The 18,912-nt window shown below is 40.8% G+C and overlaps 1 protein-coding gene across 3 annotated transcripts in view; it reads left to right on the forward strand.

Moving 5' to 3' along the window:
• ITGAD (integrin subunit alpha D) overlaps positions 1-18,912 on the forward strand; it is a 30,091-nt gene that overhangs the window by 784 nt on the left and 10,395 nt on the right. For all 3 annotated transcript variants that reach the window (XM_072596818.1, XM_072596819.1, XM_072596817.1), the window contains exons 2-16: positions 1,434-1,520; positions 9,594-9,699; positions 10,243-10,346; positions 12,543-12,613; positions 13,083-13,197; positions 13,987-14,117; positions 14,312-14,457; positions 15,400-15,553; positions 15,763-15,913; positions 16,567-16,640; positions 16,821-16,944; positions 17,113-17,255; positions 17,514-17,654; positions 17,771-17,980; positions 18,755-18,885. In XM_072596818.1, the coding sequence (XP_072452919.1) occupies positions 1,434-1,520; positions 9,594-9,699; positions 10,243-10,346; positions 12,543-12,613; positions 13,083-13,197; positions 13,987-14,117; positions 14,312-14,457; positions 15,400-15,553; positions 15,763-15,913; positions 16,567-16,640; positions 16,821-16,944; positions 17,113-17,255; positions 17,514-17,654; positions 17,771-17,980; positions 18,755-18,885 (1,888 nt within the window). The remainder of the gene's footprint in view (positions 1-1,433; positions 1,521-9,593; positions 9,700-10,242; positions 10,347-12,542; positions 12,614-13,082; positions 13,198-13,986; positions 14,118-14,311; positions 14,458-15,399; positions 15,554-15,762; positions 15,914-16,566; positions 16,641-16,820; positions 16,945-17,112; positions 17,256-17,513; positions 17,655-17,770; positions 17,981-18,754; positions 18,886-18,912) is intronic.

An 18,912-nucleotide genomic window follows, 5' to 3' on the forward strand; every position in this document is an offset into this window, starting at 1 on the left:
TTGAAACCATACCACAATAAAAATAGTTTTAAGGGAAATATGAGTTTTTAAAAAAAGGTTAATAGTTTCTTGAGTAATGTGTGGGTCTTTTAACAAAATAAAAATAAGACAAAAAGAAATTATATATAAATGGGGGGGTGGAAATCTATAGCAAGTGTCACTGGTTAAAAGTGTGCTATCCAGTAGATATAGGAAAGTGACACAGATATGATCAAGAACAATTCTCTAATAAATAAATCCTTAAAAAATATGAACAGCTTTCAAAAGGTGTACATAAAAACATAATCCAAATCACTAAAAGAGAAATGCAAATTAAAACAACTCTGAGCTTTCATCTCATATTATTTAGGTAAAGGTGACAAAAATGGGGAGTGCTATTGTTGGAGCAACCGTTGAGAGACAGACACACTAATATACTGCTGGTGGAGCTGCAAATTAGTCCAACCACTCTGTATAACAAGTTGGAATTACAAAAGAAAAGTGATTAAGCTATTCAATAAAACTATAATGTGCATTCTGCAGCTCTTGAAACACTGCTCCCACCACTGGGCACATATTCCCAAGGTCTAATATATAACAAAATATTACTAGCCATATACTATCATACAATTTATGGCAAAATATTACTTTATGTAGTAGGGAATGGCTGGAAAAAATGGTATATATAGGTAATGGAATATTGTTATTCAACAAGAAATGAAAAATGAAGAATTAAGATAAACTCAAAGATGTGTATGAAGGTGAAGAGTGAAATAAGTTGTCCTAAGAGAAAGTGACTACAACAAGGTAATTGAAAAAATTTCTAAGAGGAAGCCAAACTCTGAGCAATTAAAAAACTAGCAAGGGTGCTCAAAGACAGGTAATGAAACCTACTTCTCTCTTCTCAGAAGACAGGGGGCCATCAGGATAGAATGTGGCATACATTGCCAAATGGTCTCTCTGCATCGGTTGCTTTTGCTCTATCGATTATTTTTCTTTATATTGCTTTTCCTTATTACAAGGGACAATTCAATTGGGAGGAGACAAGAAGGGCATTTCCAGAAATGTTTTCAATACAAAATCAAAAGACATCAATTAGCCATATGTCTATTTGTTTTTTAATAATGGAATTGGGATTGTGTCAAATTTCATCCTCCACTCCTTCTTCCCTTTTTCTCCTCTCTTTAAACAAGCCCTGCTCAGAGCTACACATGAGTCCTGATCAAATTGTGGGGGCTGGTAGGAGAATGAAACAAGATGCTAAGGTTCTGGCAAGGAGCCATGACTATTGTAGGAGACAGCAGTTCATTGGTTGCAAAGTGTGCTCCTTTAGCCAGCCTCTGCTCTATGATTAACCCGAGTTCTTCACCCCCATTTGCAGCTGTGTAATTTACTGAGTTAACCCCCATCAAATCCTTGTCAGCAATCTACTTCCGTCCCTCCCTTTCTCCTAGGCCACTTCACCCTGCGCTACCAGTTCCTAGGACGAAGCTCCAAAAGCACTCCAGCTATGGCATCTGGTGCTGTGTTCCTGATCACAGGTGAGTGGAGGCCTCTTCCCTTGGAACTGGGAAGGGAGGTGAGGTGATTGGGTAGAAAGAGCAAGCAAGGCCCCATCTAAAAGTCTATGCAGTCTGAGAAGGAGAAAAGGACCGATGGAAAGAAAGAAGTGGAGAAGACCAGAGTAGAGCCCCAGGGTTGGAGGTAAGGTGGAGTAGCAGCATAGGGGTGGTAGAGTGAATAAGAAAACTGACGAGATGAAGACGAAAGGGTGCAAACTGTAGCCAAACAAATGTAGTGAGTTCCATAGACCCAGCTCAAAAGGCACCTTCTCTATGAAGTTTTCCCTGATCCCGCTAGTTACAAGTAACCTCTTCCTCATCAGCTCTCATGGCATATTTTCTACTCCTTTTAAGGGATAGTAGTGTGTTAAAGAGGAAACGGACCTGGGCTCAGGAAACTATTGATTCTCATAATCCTTTATAACTATGTGATTCTAAGCAAGATATTTAAGCTCTCTGAATCCTAATTTCCTTATCTGTAAAATGGGAATAATGTTTGCCCTACCTCCCTACTAGCGCTGTTGTGAGGAAAGCAGTTTTGTAAATAATAAATGTGAATTTGTAATGTTATGGACTTGTGTTCCAATTCACATCATATTCATGTGGATCTCTCCCTATTGGATGATAAACTCTATTACAGCACAAACCATATTTCTTTGATAATGGTATCTACCACAGCACTAAGGACAGTGCACTACTCCCAGGAGATGCTTGATAAATGTCTGAGAGAGGAAAAGAAAGTGTTTACTGTCCTCTACCCACCAAAAGGTACTACAGACCTGAGGTTGCTGCTTGCCATTCGTTTTCAAAGAGAGCCATGACATCAGGGAGGTGATGCCATGACATGCAAGTGAATTGGATTTAAGTGAGGAAGGGCTGTACAAAGTCACCAGCCTCACTTTCTCCTCCAGAGTCATCTGGGTCCAGTGGCCAGATATAAATCAGAATAACTGGAGATGGTCCAGGATTTGGTGGGGGACCTTGGTCTTAAGACCTGAAACACCCTGACAGTATGAGGGTGGAGGGTAAGACTAGAACAAAGAGAAGGGTATAAACACTGCTTTGGTGTGTAGAGTTAGAAGACAGAGAAGCACTGACTCTTAGGCACAATAATGGAGGGGCCCCCAGGGTCCAGCTCTTGGATATTAAATTAATGTTTCAGTTCTTTCTAGGTTTCAGGTGTCCCATTCCCAGAATGATTTTTACCCCATCATTTTCTGTCCTTCTGCTTAAGCCCCATCCCTTTCCTCCCTCCCCAGATTCCCTGTGATTCTTGCTATTAGACTGAGCTTTCTCTCACTAAAGGAAAAGGGGTATCTTAGAGTTCTATAGGAAAGAGAAGTCAGGTTATCTGAGAGAGTTAGGGTGAGTAGGGAAGCATATGAAATGCCTCATGGCTCTTCTCCCTCTTAACTACCGGGAGAAATAAAGAAAAGTGCGCATTCTTGGCCCTTGTCCTGACTCTGTTACTGATGGATTGATTTAGACCAGGAAACTGTGGTCCATGGAGTTTGAGTAATCTATTTAAAGCTAAGGAACATGGGACAGTGAAGAGCACTGTGTCCCTGTGATATGAAGATTGGATGAGGAAACCGGGAATGCTTAGGCTGGGAAAAAGAAGACATCACAGTTGTCTTCAAATGAAGGAACCTCAGACCACTTAACCTCTGTGGGCCATATTTTCTGATCTGTATGAATTAGTATTAGCATTTTCTATGTGCCAAGTATGTGTGGGAGATACAGAGAGAAAAACCAAAACCATCCTGAAGGGGCTTACGTTCTGAGGAGGTCCAGAGGAGGACAACATGTATGCATGTGAATATATATACTAATGTATGAGCCAGGGCTAGACGATCTCTAAAGTTTGCCAAGCCTCAAGAGTCAATGATTCTTCTGATTTAATCTCTGAAGCAAGTCACTTAGTGTCTCAGAATCCTCCGTGAAAACTCCAAGGTTAAAAGTTGTATTGGTGGAAGGAGATGTCTTCTCAGATGTTCCTAAGTCAATGACCTCAGAAGTGTGGGAAAAGAAGTACAGTGGAGTCTTCTATAAACTTTGAATTTGAATATACAAATGACCATCTAGGGAATTAACATTAACATCTAGGGAATAGGTGTTATTTTGGGACATATCTAATGCAGTAGAATTTTGTTTTGTTTTGTTTTTTAACAAATCCTAAGGAAGATTAATTTCTAAGAAAGTTTTGGTTAGTCATAGTTGTATATGTGTGCGTGAATATATGTGTGTATGTATATATGTATATATTTGCAAATATACATACATACATATATCCTCTAAGTAGAGCAGTGGATAGGATGCTGGGTCTGGAGTCAGGGAGACTTCTCTTTCTGAGTTCAAATCTGTCCTCAGACACTTCCTAGCTGTGTGACCCTGGGCAAGTCAGTTAACCCTGTTTGCATCAGTTTCCTCATCTGTAAAACAAGCTGGGAAGGAAATGGCAAATCACTCCAAGATTTTTGCCAAGAAAACCCCAATGGAATCATGAAGAGTCTGCATGACTAACAAATGATTCAGCCACATATATGTGTATGTATTTGTATGTATATACACACATATATGTATGTGTGTGTGCATATTGTAACATAATCAAAGTGTCAACCCCTGCGAATATCTGGGCCCCTGCCCTCCTCCGAACTAACTGCCCTCAGGAAGTTCTAACTGCCCTCAGGAAGACATTCTCCACCCCCCATGCCCAGCCTGCATACCTCAGCAGTTTCTAATTGCCCATATTCCTGAACAGAGATAGTTCCAAGGACATTTCTTATAATCTCTCAATACCTTCAACACTCCCTGAAGTTCAGCTGTTCTGTGTATCCAGACTATACATCCTTCTGCTATTTCCCACAACTGTGCACAGTAAGAATCTCCTTCTCCCTTTCCTCCTTAGGCATCCCTTGCTGAATAAGACAGCCTGTTGTCCCAATTTGCAAATCCTCAACCCTGAATAAATGCCTCACTTTATTTACTGATCACCAAGTTGGTCTGTTTGGATTTTTTTTCCAGTTTGACAAAGGTCAAGGATCATATCTTCTATTTTGTTTGAAATTCCCAACATAGCTTAATCATTCAGGGTTCCTGCGGGGCACTTAGTAAGTGGGATTGAATGACAGCACATAAAATGCTGACCAAAAGAACTAATTTGATCATGGGATGCATTTAAGAGAGGTGGAGCTTCCAGGAACAAGGAAGTGATTGTCCTTCCATTCTCTGCCCTGATCAAACCACATCTGGAGCATCATGTTCAGATTTTGATACTGCCCTTTAAGAAGGACAAAAATGAGTAGCCAGAGGTGAAGAGCATTGATTCCATGTCATATAGATATTGGTTGAGGGAACTAGAGGGCTTACCCTGGAGAAGACACAGAGGGAATGATAGTTGTCTCTAAGCAGTTTAAAGACTGGAATGTAGAAGACAATTATTAACCTTGTAAAGTTTGGCACCAGAGCAGGGGCCAAAATAGGAGCACTGGGTGAACGAATGGATGAATGAATGAAAAAAATATTTATTAAATTCTTACTAGGAAGATACAAAAGGCAAATTGAGTCTCAATGTCAGGAAAAATTTCCCAGGAATCAAGATGGTGGAGAAAAAGCAGGAATTCTCCTAGGCTCTCTTAAATTCCCCTCCAATCAACTTTAAATAATACTTCAAAATGAATTTTGAAGCAGCAGAACCTACAAGCAGATGGGATGAAACAATTTTTCCAGCCCAAGACAACTTAGAGGCTTGGCAGAAAATGTCTGTTGCACTGGGGTGAGAGTAGAGTTCAGGCAAAGCCCCAGCAAGACAGCAGCAGACCTTGGGGACAACTAAACTGGAAGCATTAGTTTCCAGAGCTCTCAGCCCACAGATGGTAAGGGGGTTGGACAACTAGTCAGAAGGAGATTACAAGGGTCCCTTTGCTGGCACTGTGTGCAGGGCTCTGTTGCATTGCCTTTATGTAGATCTGGGTTGCAATCCCAGGGCAAAGAGGAGTGCTAGCATACCAGAGCTTGTGGGTACAAGGAAGTAGGTGACCCTGGTCAAAGTCCCAGGGTGAAAAGGAGTACTTGTGGTTGCTCACAGATCAGAGCACAGGAAAAGGAGAGTAGCAAACACACCTCCTCTTAAATTATAACAACTTGGAAGAACTGAAAACTTATAGACTCCCAGAACTAGTTCTGAAAACAACTACACAAAAAACCTGAAGCTTGGAATAGTGCTCTCTCCATCCTTGAAGCAGTGCCCAACTTTAATATAAAGTTAAAAGTCAAGAAATGGGATGGAAAAATGCACAAACAAAAACAACAACAAAAAGACCCTACCCATAAAAAGTTACTACGGTGACAGGGAAGAGCAAAACACAAACTCAGAAAAAGAAAACAAAGTCAAAACTGCTACATCCAAAGTCTCAAAGAAAATGTGAATTGGTCTCAGGTCCAAATAGCTGGAAAAGTTCAAACAAAAATCAATAAAAGAAGCAAATGAAAAAGTGGGAAAAGAAATTACAGTGGTGCAAGAAAATCATGAAAAACAGAGTTAATAGCTGGGGAAAAGGATGCAAAAAAAATGGAAGAAAAATAACACCTTGAAAAACAGAATAAGCCAAATGATAAAAGTCACCATCCAATATAGAAAAGAAAGCCTTGGAAAGCAAAACTGGTCAAATAAAAAAGATATACAAAAATGCACTGAAGAGAAGATCTCCTTAAAAAGTGGAAATGGTCAAATGAAAAAGGAGTACAAAAGCTCACTGGAGAAAACAATTCCTTAAAAATTAGAATTAGATAAGTAGAACCTAATGATTTCATGAGACATCAAGAAACAATAAAACAAAATCAAAAGAATAAAAAAAAATCTGAAATACGCCACTGGAAAAACAATTGGCCTAGAAAACAGATCAAGGAGAAATAATTTAAGAATTATTGGACTATCTGAAATCAATGATCAAAAAAATAGAACCTAGATATCATCTTTCAAAAAATTATTAAGGAAAACTACCCTGATATTCTAGAACCAGAGGATGAAATAGAAATTGAAAGAATCCACCAATTGGCTCCTGAAAGAGATCCTAAAATGAAAACTCCCAAGAGTATTATAACCAAATTCCAGAGCTTCCAAGTCAAGGAGAAAATATTATAATCAACTAGAAAGAAACAATTCCAATATCGTGTGTTCAACAGTCAGGATAACACAAGATTAAGCAGTTTCTACATGAAAGGTTTGGTGGATTTAGAATGTGATATTCCAGTGGAGAAAGGAACTAGGATTACAACCATGAATCACCTACCCAGCAAAACTGAGTATAACACTTCATGGGGAAAAAATAGACATTTAATGAAATAAAGGACTTTCAAACATTCCTGATGGAAAGACTAGAGTGGAATAGAAAATTTGACTTTGAAATAGAGGACTCAAGAGAAGCATAAAAAAGTAAACAGGAAAGAGAAATCCTAAGGGATTCAATAAGGTTTACATTTCCTCTTGGAAAGATGATATTTGTAACTCTTAAGAACTTTCTCCTTATTAGTGCAGTTAGAAGGAGTCTACATAGACAGAGGGCATGAGTATGAGTTGAATATGATGGGATGATATCCAAAAAAATAAAACAGATGAGAAAGAGGAATGCACTGAGAGAAGGGGAAAGGAGAAGGTAGACTGGGGTAAATTATCTCACATAAAAGAAACACAAAGGGGTTTTTGCGGTGGAGAGGGAAATAGGGGAGGTGATGGAAAGCACTTGAACCTTACTCTCTTTGGAATTGGCTTAAAGAGGGAATAACATACACACTGAACTGGGCACAGAAATCCATCTTGCCCTATAGAAAAACAGATGCAGAAGGGGATAAGAAAAGGGGGAGGGGTAGATGGTAGAAAGGAGTACCAATTGAGGTAAGCAGTAGACAGAAGCAAAATACTTTTGAGGATGGAAACGGCAAAAGGAGAAAGAGAAAGTAAGACAAAAACCAAAAGAAATAGGATGGAGGAAAATATGCAGTAATCATAACTGCAAAAAAAATTTTACAGCAAATTTCTCTGATAAAGACCTCATTTTCCAAATATATAGAGAACTGAGTCAAGTTATAAAGATAAGGGCCATTCCCCAACAGATAAATGTTCAAAGTATATGAGCAAGTAGCTTTCAGATGAAGTAATCAAAGGTATCTCTAGTCATATGAAAAAGTGATCTAAATCACTATTGAATAGAGAAATGCAAATTAAAAATTACTCTGGGGTACCACTTCACACCTATCAGACTGACTAATATGATAGGAAAAGAAAATGACAAATGTTGAGGGGATGTGGAAAAACTGAGACCCTAACACATTGTTGATGAAGCTGTGAACTGATTCAACCCTTCTGGGGAGCAATCTGGAACTATGCCTAAGGAGTTATAAAACTGTGCATGCCCTTTGACCCAGCAATATCACTACTTTGAGATACAGGGTATCTCAAAGAGATTTTAAAAAGAAAAAAGGAAAAGGACTTATATTCCAAAAATATTTCTAGCAGCTATTTTTGTGGTGACATAAAATTGGAAACTGAAAGGGATGCCCATCACTTGAAAAATGGCTGAACAAGTTGTGGTATATGATTGTGATGGAATATTATTGTGCTATAAGAAATGAAGAGCAGGATGCTCTGAACTAAACCTGACAAAACTTACATAAACCGATGCAAAGTGAAATGAGCAGAACCAGTGGAACATCATGCACAGTAACAACAATATTGTATGATGATCAACTGTGAATGACTTAGCTATTCTCAGCCACACAATGATCCTAAATAATTTTGTAGGATTTTTGATGAAAAATGCTATCCACCTCCAGAGAGAGAACTGATGGAGTCTGAATATAGATTGAATTACACCTTTTTGCACTTTATTTTTCCTGGATTTTTGTATTGCTGTTGTTCTGTATTTTCTTTTATAACTTGACTGATATGTGAATATGTTTTTCATTGAAAACATATGTATGCCAAATAATACCAAATTGCTTACCTTATCAATGAGATAGGAAAGAGGAGGGAAAAGACAGGAAGAGAATTTGGAAATCAAAATTTTTGTAATGAATCTCAAAAATCGCTTTCACTTGTAATTAGGAAAAAATGAAATTTTAAAGAAAAATTTCTCCAACAGAACTGTAAAAAAAATGATGTGGATAATGGGTTCCTCCTCATTAGAAGTCTTCAAGCGGAGAGCAGATGACCAGCTTGGAGGAGATCTTATTTTAGGTGTGCAGTGGACTAGTTGGTGGCAGACCCACCCAACTCCAAAATTCTGAAATTACATGATTTTGACCACTACCAATAACTTCCCTTTGTCTCCCCTTTGGACCCAAAGTGTGTTTTCGTAAAGGGAAGACTGAAGGGAAGAAGCAAGACTGAGTTGTTGCCCTTAGAAAAATTAAGTAAACAGATAGATGGGCCCAGGGTACTGATTGCAAAGTTGGTAGAAAAATGAGATCTTGGGATAGAAACAGGAAATTTGCATTCTAGGAAGAAATAAAAGGCTTTAAGGGAAAATTAGGGGATCAAGAGGTGATGGTGCCTATAATAGAAAGAAGAATAGCTCTGGTGTCGTTGGGTGTTGTTTAGGCGTTTTCAGTCATGTCTAATTCTTCATGACCTTATTGGGAGTTTGCTTGACAAAGATACAGAACTGATTTGCTATTTCCTTCTCCAGTTCATTTTTTTAATGAGAAAATTGAAGCAAACAGGGTTAAATAGCTTGTCCAGGGTCACAGAGCTAGTAAGTGTCCAGGAAGATGAGTCTTCCTAACTCTAGGCCCAGCACTCTATCCACTGTGCCACCTAGCTGCCCATTGAAATCATAGGACCTGTGTTCAAATCCCACCTCGGATAATGACTCCCAGTGTAGCCTTAGGCAAGTCATTTACCTCTCTGGGCTTCAGTTTCCTTATCTGTCAAGTGAGAGAGTTGGACAAGATGGCCTTTGAGATCCCTTCCAATTCTAGACATATGACCCTACAATTAATCAAAATATATGTACACATACATGCATGTATGTATGTACGTATGTATATTCCCAGCACTGGCCTCTTGTCATGGATTCAACCTGGACATCAAACATCCCATTATCTTCCAGAACGATGTAGCTGGTTTTGGGCAGAGTGTGGTCCAGTTTAAAGAATCTCGGTAAGTACTGCTGAATACTGCACTTGTGGAAGCCTTTTCCCTTCCTGGCTTTCTGGGCTCAAGTCCCCATGAGCAGAGCTGGGAGTTGTGTAAGAACAGAGGAGCACCATTTTGCTCCTTTCGCCAGGGGTACCTCAAGACTATCCTTTGTTGAGGATGTGAAACTATCCTCAAAAGCTCAGCACCATCATTCCAGGACAACTCTTTGTGGTATTCTGTGGGACTGGTTATGAGAGTAAATGGGAAAGGGCAGGGGATGGGTCACATGTTGGACCTGAAGGTCAAGCTTTACCCCCATTGGCAGCTCTCCCACCAACTAAAAAATAATGCACAGGGGAAACGGAATCTACTTCCCCTTTTTTTTTTTTTTTTGGCTCAATTCTTACACTGACCCTTCCTAAGAAAAAAACCATGAACTGTAATAATGCTTTTTTTATCTTCTTGCATGAGTGCGAATATTTTAATCATTTTGTCCTCTATGGATATCTTGTCTTTTTCCTTGCAACTTCTGATTACATGCCAGTATTCCCTCTATGTCCCCAGGCTCGTGGTGGGAGCTCCCTTGGTAAGGGTTTCTGCCAACCAAACAGGGAGACTCTATGAGTGCAAATATAGTACTAGAAGATGTCTGCCCATCCCTTTACAGAGTGAGTACCTGTCACCCTTGTTTTCAGTTCTCACCTTTTCCATTGCTAGCTGATGTCTGATGGCTCCCTGCCCCATCAATATCCCATTCTTGGTTTCTTCCTCCAGACTACTAAGTGATGGCTTTTTCCTGACTTTTGGGGGTTACCTATATGTCTAGGTGAATTTCTCTTATTTTTGAAGCTATGAGAATATTGTCCTCTATTTCTTTGTATTTTCTTGTCTTATCCTTGGTTGTTAGAAGGGAAATAAAATATTTATTAGGTAGAATTGTGGGTATAACCAATCAAAAAACTACAGTGTAACAGGAAGCTTTCTGATTGGCTGAGAGTGAGCCCAAGATAATAAAACAGTCCAATGAGTTCAATCCAAAGTGTTTACTTGGGCAAATCCCAAATTGACATGGGAGCTCAGTATTCAAGACTTAGAATGGATCATGGACCAACATCAGCTCTAAAGACTGGCTAGAAAGAAGAGTTTTGAAATCCACTGAGGCTAGGAGTATTTTGTTTTCTTTTATATATGCTTCTAATTACCTCTGCCTAGTTTGTTATTTCCAAATCTGTACATTTTCTTTGCCCTTGTAAAAAAAGATCCTAGAAAACATGTTCATGTGGTCTGGAGAGTGTGGCCGTAGGTGATAGAAGGGAAGAGAATTCCAAAGTTAGGCATCTCTAACTTATGATGATGGTAGCAGGAGAGGGGAGAGACACATCCACCCTTTCTTGGGAGGGTACCACTGTCCCTCCTATCCTCCAGAGGCAAAACATCAGAGTCATCCTCATATTTTCACTTTCTGTCACCCCACTTACCCAGTTAGTGGCCAAGTCTCAACAATTATGTCTCCACAACATCTATTGCATCTTGTCCCTAAACTCTCCCCACATGACCGCCCCTCTTTGGCAGTCCCTCATCACCTCTCAATTTGGATTATTCCAGTGCAGTAGCCTCCTCATTGGTCTCCCTACCACAAGTCTCCCCCTATTCTAATCCTCCACTCAGCTGCCTAAGTCAGTGACACTCACAGATCTGACCATGCCATTTTCTTGCTCAATAAACTAGAGTAGTTCCCTACCAGCTCTAAAATCAAATTCAGACTCCTCTGTCATTCAAAGCCCTCACAATCTGACTCCACCCTACATTTTTCAGGCTTGTTACACATTACTCCCCTTTAGACATTCTTCAGTCCAGTCAAACTAGTGTTTTGAAAGTATAACATGGTACTCTATCTCCATGGTCTGTGCTTTTGCACACTGGCTATCCCTCTACGTCTGAAATACATTTCCTTACTTCTGCCTGTTAGAATCCCTAATTTCCTTCAAAATTCAATTTAAGAACCACCTTCTCAGTTCAGAACCCTTTCCTGATCTACTTTCCCCTAAAATGTATCTTTACATATATCTATATTTGCATTTGTATTTATACATGCACTCTCATTTGGGCAGGTAGGTGGTCATAGTGGATAAAGACCTTGGCCTGGAGTCAGGAAAACTCATCTCCCTAAGTTCAAATCTAGTCTCAGACTCTTACTAGGTCTGTGACACTGGGCAAGTCATTCAACCCCATTTGTCTTGGTTTCCTCATGTGCAAAATGATCTGGAGAAGGAAATGACAAACCATTCCACTATCTTTGCCAAGAAAACCCCAAATGGGCTGACAAAGAGTCGGACACACTGAAACAACTGAACAGCAACAAAATGTGTACTGAAGTTCCATAAAAGCAAGGACAGTTCATTTTTTTCTTTGTATACCCAGCACCTCAACCAATGTCTGGCATGTAGTGGATACTTAAGAACTTCTTGTTAGTTGATTGATTACATGCAGCAGATCTCTGCACTCACCAGGCTAAGTTGGGTTAGGGACTTGGACATCAGGAGATCTGGTTTGGATTGAGGTTTAGAGCTCAAGAAAGAACAAGAAAATAATGAAAATTAAAATCCTGGAGCCAGAAACAAGGACTTAGACTGGTTCTGAGAAGAAACTAAACTCTCCACAAAGTAAGCCAGTTTAGTGAATCCTAAGGCTCAGGGCTAGATACTTCTTATGCTGCCCTTCCTTGTGGATGAGAGGTTAACCCTCTTGTTAAGTTCCCCAACTCCCTCCTTAAAATGAAGTTCCTCATCCACTTAGCTCCCTATGCCCTCTTTATATGGATGACTGTGCATATTCGACCATTATGCATGTCTGTGTCTCCCCAGTCCCCCCAGAGGCAGTGAATATGTCCCTGGGGCTCTCTCTGACTGCTGATATAGACTCCTCACAACTACTGGTAAGTTCACCTGGGCCATGGGACAGCTAGAGTTCTATAGAGTGGGAGGGGTGGGAAACCAAACAACTAGGGTTCTGTAGAGTGGGAGGGGTGGGAAACCAAACAACCAGGGTTCTGTAGAGTGGGAGGGGTGGGGAACCAAAAGATACAATATCTGAATGAGGAAGAAGTTGGTAAATGGGAAAAGAGTCAAGTCAATTCAACAATCATTTATGAAGTACCTACTATGTGTCAAGTGCTGAACTAAGCACTGGGAACCAGACAAAAAAAAAAAAAAAACCCTCCTCTGAAAGAACTCACAGTCACATAGGAGACAATATGCTGAGAATTATGTACAACCATGTATAGATAATCTCAGAGGGAAAGCACTAAAATTAAGGAGGCCTGGGAAAGACTTCTTGCTAGAGCTTGGGTGAAATACCTTGACACCAGGGCTCAGTCCTTTCCCCTCAAATCCATCTCCTCCCAGGCCTGTGGACCTACAGTACACCAAACCTGCGGGAAGGATACATACATGAAGGGTTTCTGTTTTATGCTGAATTCAGAGGTACAACAATGTAAGACAATTCCAACAGCCCTACAGGGTAAGTCATAGTAAGGGTGACCACATTCCCATGCACGATGACCACATTTTTCCAAAAGCAAAAATTGTGATGTGTTTTCTAACCAAAGATTTTCTTTTTGTAGTATGTCATTACAAATGCCTTTTCTTGAAACTGGGACCATTGTGGAAAATTGGAGATCTATGGTCACTGTATATATGAGAGACAGAAACTATTTATGTGTTCTTTATTAAAATATGAGACACTTAGGTTTTTGGCAAAGAGTCCCAGGTCACAAGGACTATTATATTACTATTATATTATACTATTATATGAATTATAGGATAAACCTGTCTATATGTGTGGCTAACCTAGGACTCATCAAACTTAACTCTAGGGATCCTGACAGAGACTCATAGAGTCCTGGGTCAAAGACCAGACCCAAACTCTTCACTAACATGAGTGGAAGGGAGTCTAATATACTGATGTCATGATGGGGGAACTGGTATAGTATGAGGAAGCAAGGACTAGTGAAATGAATAGGAACTCTTTCCACTGAACTATAAGTACTTATCCTCAAGAGCGAAGGTTCTGCTTTGGCCAGTGTTGAACAGTCCCTACTCTAAAGCAGCTATTGATGATTTGAAGAGTTGAAGCAGTAGGTGTATACAAAGGCAAGGAGAACATTCCTGCACGGGGTGGGAGGTTGGTCTACATTACATCTAAGGTTCCTTCCAATTCGAGCTTCTATTTGGAAAGAAAAATTTCTACCAGGAGACGTCACTGATCAGTTTGTGACCCTTATGTCTCTCTCTCTTTTCATACTCACAGAGTGCCCAAGGCAAGAAAATGATATTGTCTTTTTGATTGATGGCTCTGCCAGCATCGATTCCCATGACTTTCAGCAAATGAAGAGTTTTGTCAGAGCTGTGATTGACCAGTTCAAAGAAACCAACACACAGGTGAGAACCTGGAGGGGAAAATCTGGTTTCCACTATCTGCAGGTCACAGGGGACATGGCAGCTAAGTTTCATTTTACTAGGGGAATGGAGATTTTAGTTGGTTGGATGGAGGGTGGATGAATGACTTTCTGGATTGGGATTGGAGAGCAGTGGAGGCCACCACCTTTCCAACAGTCTCCTCTTGGTTTTTCCAGTTCTCATTGATGCAGTATTCAAATCTATTTAAAACTCATTTTACTTTTGCGGACTTCCAAAAGAGCACCGACTGGGGAAAGCTGGTGGACCCAATTTTGCAACTGAAGGGTTTGACCTACACTGCCACCGCCATCAGAAAAGTAGTGTGAGTTCCCTCCTTCTTACATATTCCTTTCACTGGGACTACTTGCATCTCAGTGACTCACTGACTGCTTTACTCTCTCCCTAAACTCAGTCAGTATTGTCCTATCTGCCTTGTCAGTCTCCCAGTAGAAGATACCTGGGGCCTGCTAAGAAAGAGTGGGACTACGAAACAGTGAAGGTACCAACTGAGGCAACTTTAACTACCATGTTCTCCCAAGTCTTTCTGAAGTAGGAATTAACCACCACCTCGAAGTATTTTACCTTCCCGTGATGCAGGAGGAGCTAAATCATGACTAATCCCCAAACTAGGACTCAGCTTTGAACATGGACCTCAGGCAATAAGAGAGTAGTGACAGTTATTCTCTCAAGAATATAATCCAATAGCCATTTAATAATAATAATAAAATAACATGTCTATATTGACTATGTGCCCGGCACTATACTAAGGGCTTTACAGTTATTATTTCATCGATCCTCATAACAGCTCTGGGAGGTAGTTGCTATTATCTCCATTTTACAAACAGAAGTTAAGTGGCTTGTTTGAGATCACACAGTTAGTAATTGTCTGATGCTAGATTTGAACTCAGGTCTTCCTGATACCAGGACCAGAACTCTCTCCACTGTACCACCTATGACTTGCCTAGGGTCCATGGGGATAAAAAAATAAGAAGAAAATACAGTTTCTGTCCTAAAGAAGTTACCCTTAAAATGCTACAGAACACAAAATGTCAAAGCTGGACATTTCTTGGGACAGCCTGTCCTCACAACCTCTCCTGTGCCCCTGAACCAGCCCTGGTTCACTTTTATAGTCAGATATTCTAGTACCCCTCTCCAGAATCATCTCTTACTTTGCTACTTTTTCTTCCCAACAAAAGTCATATCTTTGTTCAACAGGAAAAAAAAATCTCCAAGAGGGTTTGTTCCTTTTTTTTACTTTGGGTAGGACTGAGTTATTTCAAAACTGGAACGGAGCTCGGAATAATTCCACTAAGATCCTCATTGTAATCACAGATGGAGAGAAATACAAGGATAAGCTACAATATGAAGATGTCATCCCCCAGGCAGACCAGGCAGGAGTCATCCGATATGCAATTGGGGTATGGGCCCCATTTTTCCCACCCATTGCTTTTCCCCAAAACAGGATACTCACTTCCGTTTTAGAGAGAGGTACATCTTCCCCCTCCCTTTGGTTCCTGGGATTGCTATCCCTGCCCCTTCCTGGCAGACAGCAATCCTTCCTAAGAATCCATTTTTCAGCTATGAAAGTCTATCCCCATCAGACTCTGCCACTGTCTGCTGATAGCAGGTGGGAGATGCTTTTGAGCATGTCACTGCCCGGGAGGAACTGAACATAATTGGATCAAAACCTGCCAGTGAACATGTGTTCCGGGTGAATAACTTCGGTGCTCTAAAGAACATCCAGGAGCAACTGCAAGAGAAGATCTTTGCCATCGAAGGTAGGTTGTAACCCTGGCTCACTGATACAATGGACTAACATTGTCCTGATCCCACTTCTGACTCCAAATTCCATTTCCCTTTTTGACACCTAAAACTTTTCTACCTCCTTTCAACCTAGTGTATCCCCTTCCTGAATCCTATGGTCCAGCCAAAATGGCCTTCTTGATGTTCCTCATGTATGACAATACAGCTCCTGTATTGCCCACACCTGGAATGCATTCCCTCCTCATTTCTGCCTCTTAGAATCCCTAGTTTCCTTCAAATCTCAGCTCAAGTTCCATAACCTACAAAAGACCTTTTCTGAGCCCTCCACATACCAGTGACTCCCCCCTCCAAAAAATTGTCTTGCATTAATTTTGTATAAGTTATATGATAGCAGAAATTGTCTGATTTCTGCCATTGTATCCTCAAAACCTAGTACTGTGCCTGGCACTTAATCGTTAACTAGTAAGTGTTTATTAATTGATTTATTGGCCCAGTACCAATCCCCTAGCATTGCTAGATTTCTTGTCATTACCTAGTCTCCTCTGGTGAAAAATTGGAAACAGTATTCACAACATTTGCTCCTAAGAATGAAGTACCAGCTGTCAGCTCTGCAGCTTGTCCTCCCCAATCAGGTTCCCCCAGAATCACGTGTGTCATATCCCCACAGGTACACAGTCCGGAAGCAGTATCTCCTTCCAGCATGAGATGTCTCAGGCAGGCTTCAGTTCAGCCCTTACATCTGTGAGTCCCCCTCCCACACACACACTTATGTGGAGATGGGAAAGGGGATGGGGAGGATTACAAGCAGATAAGGGGGAGATTTAAAAAAAAAACCTCATGGCTATAATAGCTACTTCTTTTGGGAATGGGGTCTTTCCATTATCTCTACATCTCTAGATCTAACATGTTTTCTGGTCTCAGATGGGACCAGTCCTAGGAGCTATAGGGAGTTTCGACTGGTCTGGAGGTATCTTTTTCTATCCCTCAAATCAAGACCCTATTTTTATCAAGACATCCAAAGAGGACATGAATGATGCTTATCTGGGTAAGGAAAAAAGAGAGAGAGAATGGGGAATGTAAGGAGGGAAGAAAAAGCTCTTGTGCCTGGGAAGAGAACTGCTTCCCTGGATGTCCCCTCCCCATCCCATCAGGAGAGCAGAACACAAAAGCCATGAGGGAACCGTAGGGATCCACAGGGGCTTTGTCTCTTCAGGTTACTCTGCTATGGTAGCCATTTGGAATGGAGTTCAGAAACTTGTCCTGGGGGCCCCTAGATACCAGCACACAGGAAAGATTATAGTCTTCACCAATGTTGGTGACATCTGGGAGCAGGAGGCTGAAGTCAAAGGGACACAGGTAAAGAACTAAGAGTCTGGAGTTAGGGGGAAGGAGTAGAGGGAGGAGACTGAGAGATAGAGAGGAAGCATGAGAGAGAGGGAGAGCCAGAGGTGGAGTGTGGGTATGAATATGTGTATGTGTGTGTTTTCTCGGGATTAAATGGTCTTTGGAGCTCCAAGGAAAAAGGTTCTTGAATGTTGGGGAAATAGAAGGATCATAGTGGCTCTTTTCTTTGGAAGAGAGAGGGCAATGTGACTTCAGAATCTGTCATCTCAGGTAGGATCCTATTTTGGGGCAACCATATGTCCCATCGATGTGAACAGAGATAACAACACTGACCTGATCCTCATTGGAGCCCCCTATTACTATGAACAAAATCGAGGAGGCCAGGTGTCCATTTGTCCTATACCTCAGCAGGTAAGGCAGTTGATGGAGGGATAAGGAGTCTGGTTCCTGGATGGGAATGAGTGTCTAAAGTACATGGTTTGAAGGTTACTTGAGTTTCAGAGCTTGTCACAATTTTCATTTTCCAGAGGGCCAAATGGAACTGTGAAGTTGTTCTCCGTGGGCAGCAGGGGTATCCCTTCAGTCGTTTTGGGGCAGCACTGGCTGTAGCAGGAGACACGAATGGGGACAAATTGACAGATGTAGTGGTGGGGGCACCTGGGGAGGAAGAAAACCAGGGAGCCATCTATTTGTTTCATGGTGTGTCTGGATCTGGTGTCAATCCTTCTTATAGCCAGGTAAGAATCAGGAGGGACTTTTAAGGCCAATGAGTCACCTTCATCTAAGCCTTCATCCAAGTCATTGACAAAATTGTCCAGCAAAACAGACCAAAACTCTGGGCATTTGATTAGAGACATCATTAATTCAGTTTGATTCAACAAACATTATGCATTATATATTATGAACTGTATTAGGTGTTGGGCAAAAAGAATTCAGGAGAAAAAAAGAACTAAGCAGGTCCTATCTTCAAGGAGCTTACCTTCTACTAGAGAAAAATCAACACTCTTCTGATCTGAACAAAGATAATTCAGTTGATTAAAAAATTATTAATTCCCTATTATGTTGAAGGAACTGTGCTAGGTGCTGGGAGTACATTAAAAATTACATAGTTCCTTCCCTTAGGGAGTTTATGTTCTATGACTAGGAATATTGCATGGATAAGTGTATTACATGATCCAAACAGATTTGGTAAAGAAGAAGCCATTTTCAGTTGCAGGAATTAGGAAAGACTACCTGGAAGAGGTGGCATCTAAGCTAAGCATAGAAGGAAAAAAAAGAATTCCAAGAGGCAGAAGTGAAGGCATGGGAGAGCACCTATGCATACGTGCAGAAACAGAAGCAACGTATCAAGTTAAGGGAATTGCTAATAATCCAGTTTAGTTGTAATGGAGAATAGGAAAAGGAGGATGAATATGAAATGAGTCTGAAAAGGTCAGTTGGAGCCAGATTATAGAGAACCACCAAACTTCCCATGATCTCTGATCCTATTTCAATTTCAATTTCAATCTCAGAGAATCAGTGGCTCCATCCTTTCCCCCACACTTCAATATTTTGGGCAGTCACTGAGTGGAGGACAAGACCTCACCCAGGATGGACTTGTGGATGTGACTGTGGGAGCCCAGGGACAGGTACTGCTGCTCAGGTGAGAAATGCCTCTACCCCTTCCCTT

This window comes from Notamacropus eugenii, chromosome 3 (assembly GCF_028372415.1).
Source record: "Notamacropus eugenii isolate mMacEug1 chromosome 3, mMacEug1.pri_v2, whole genome shotgun sequence".
Lineage (NCBI taxonomy): Eukaryota > Metazoa > Chordata > Mammalia > Diprotodontia > Macropodidae > Notamacropus > Notamacropus eugenii.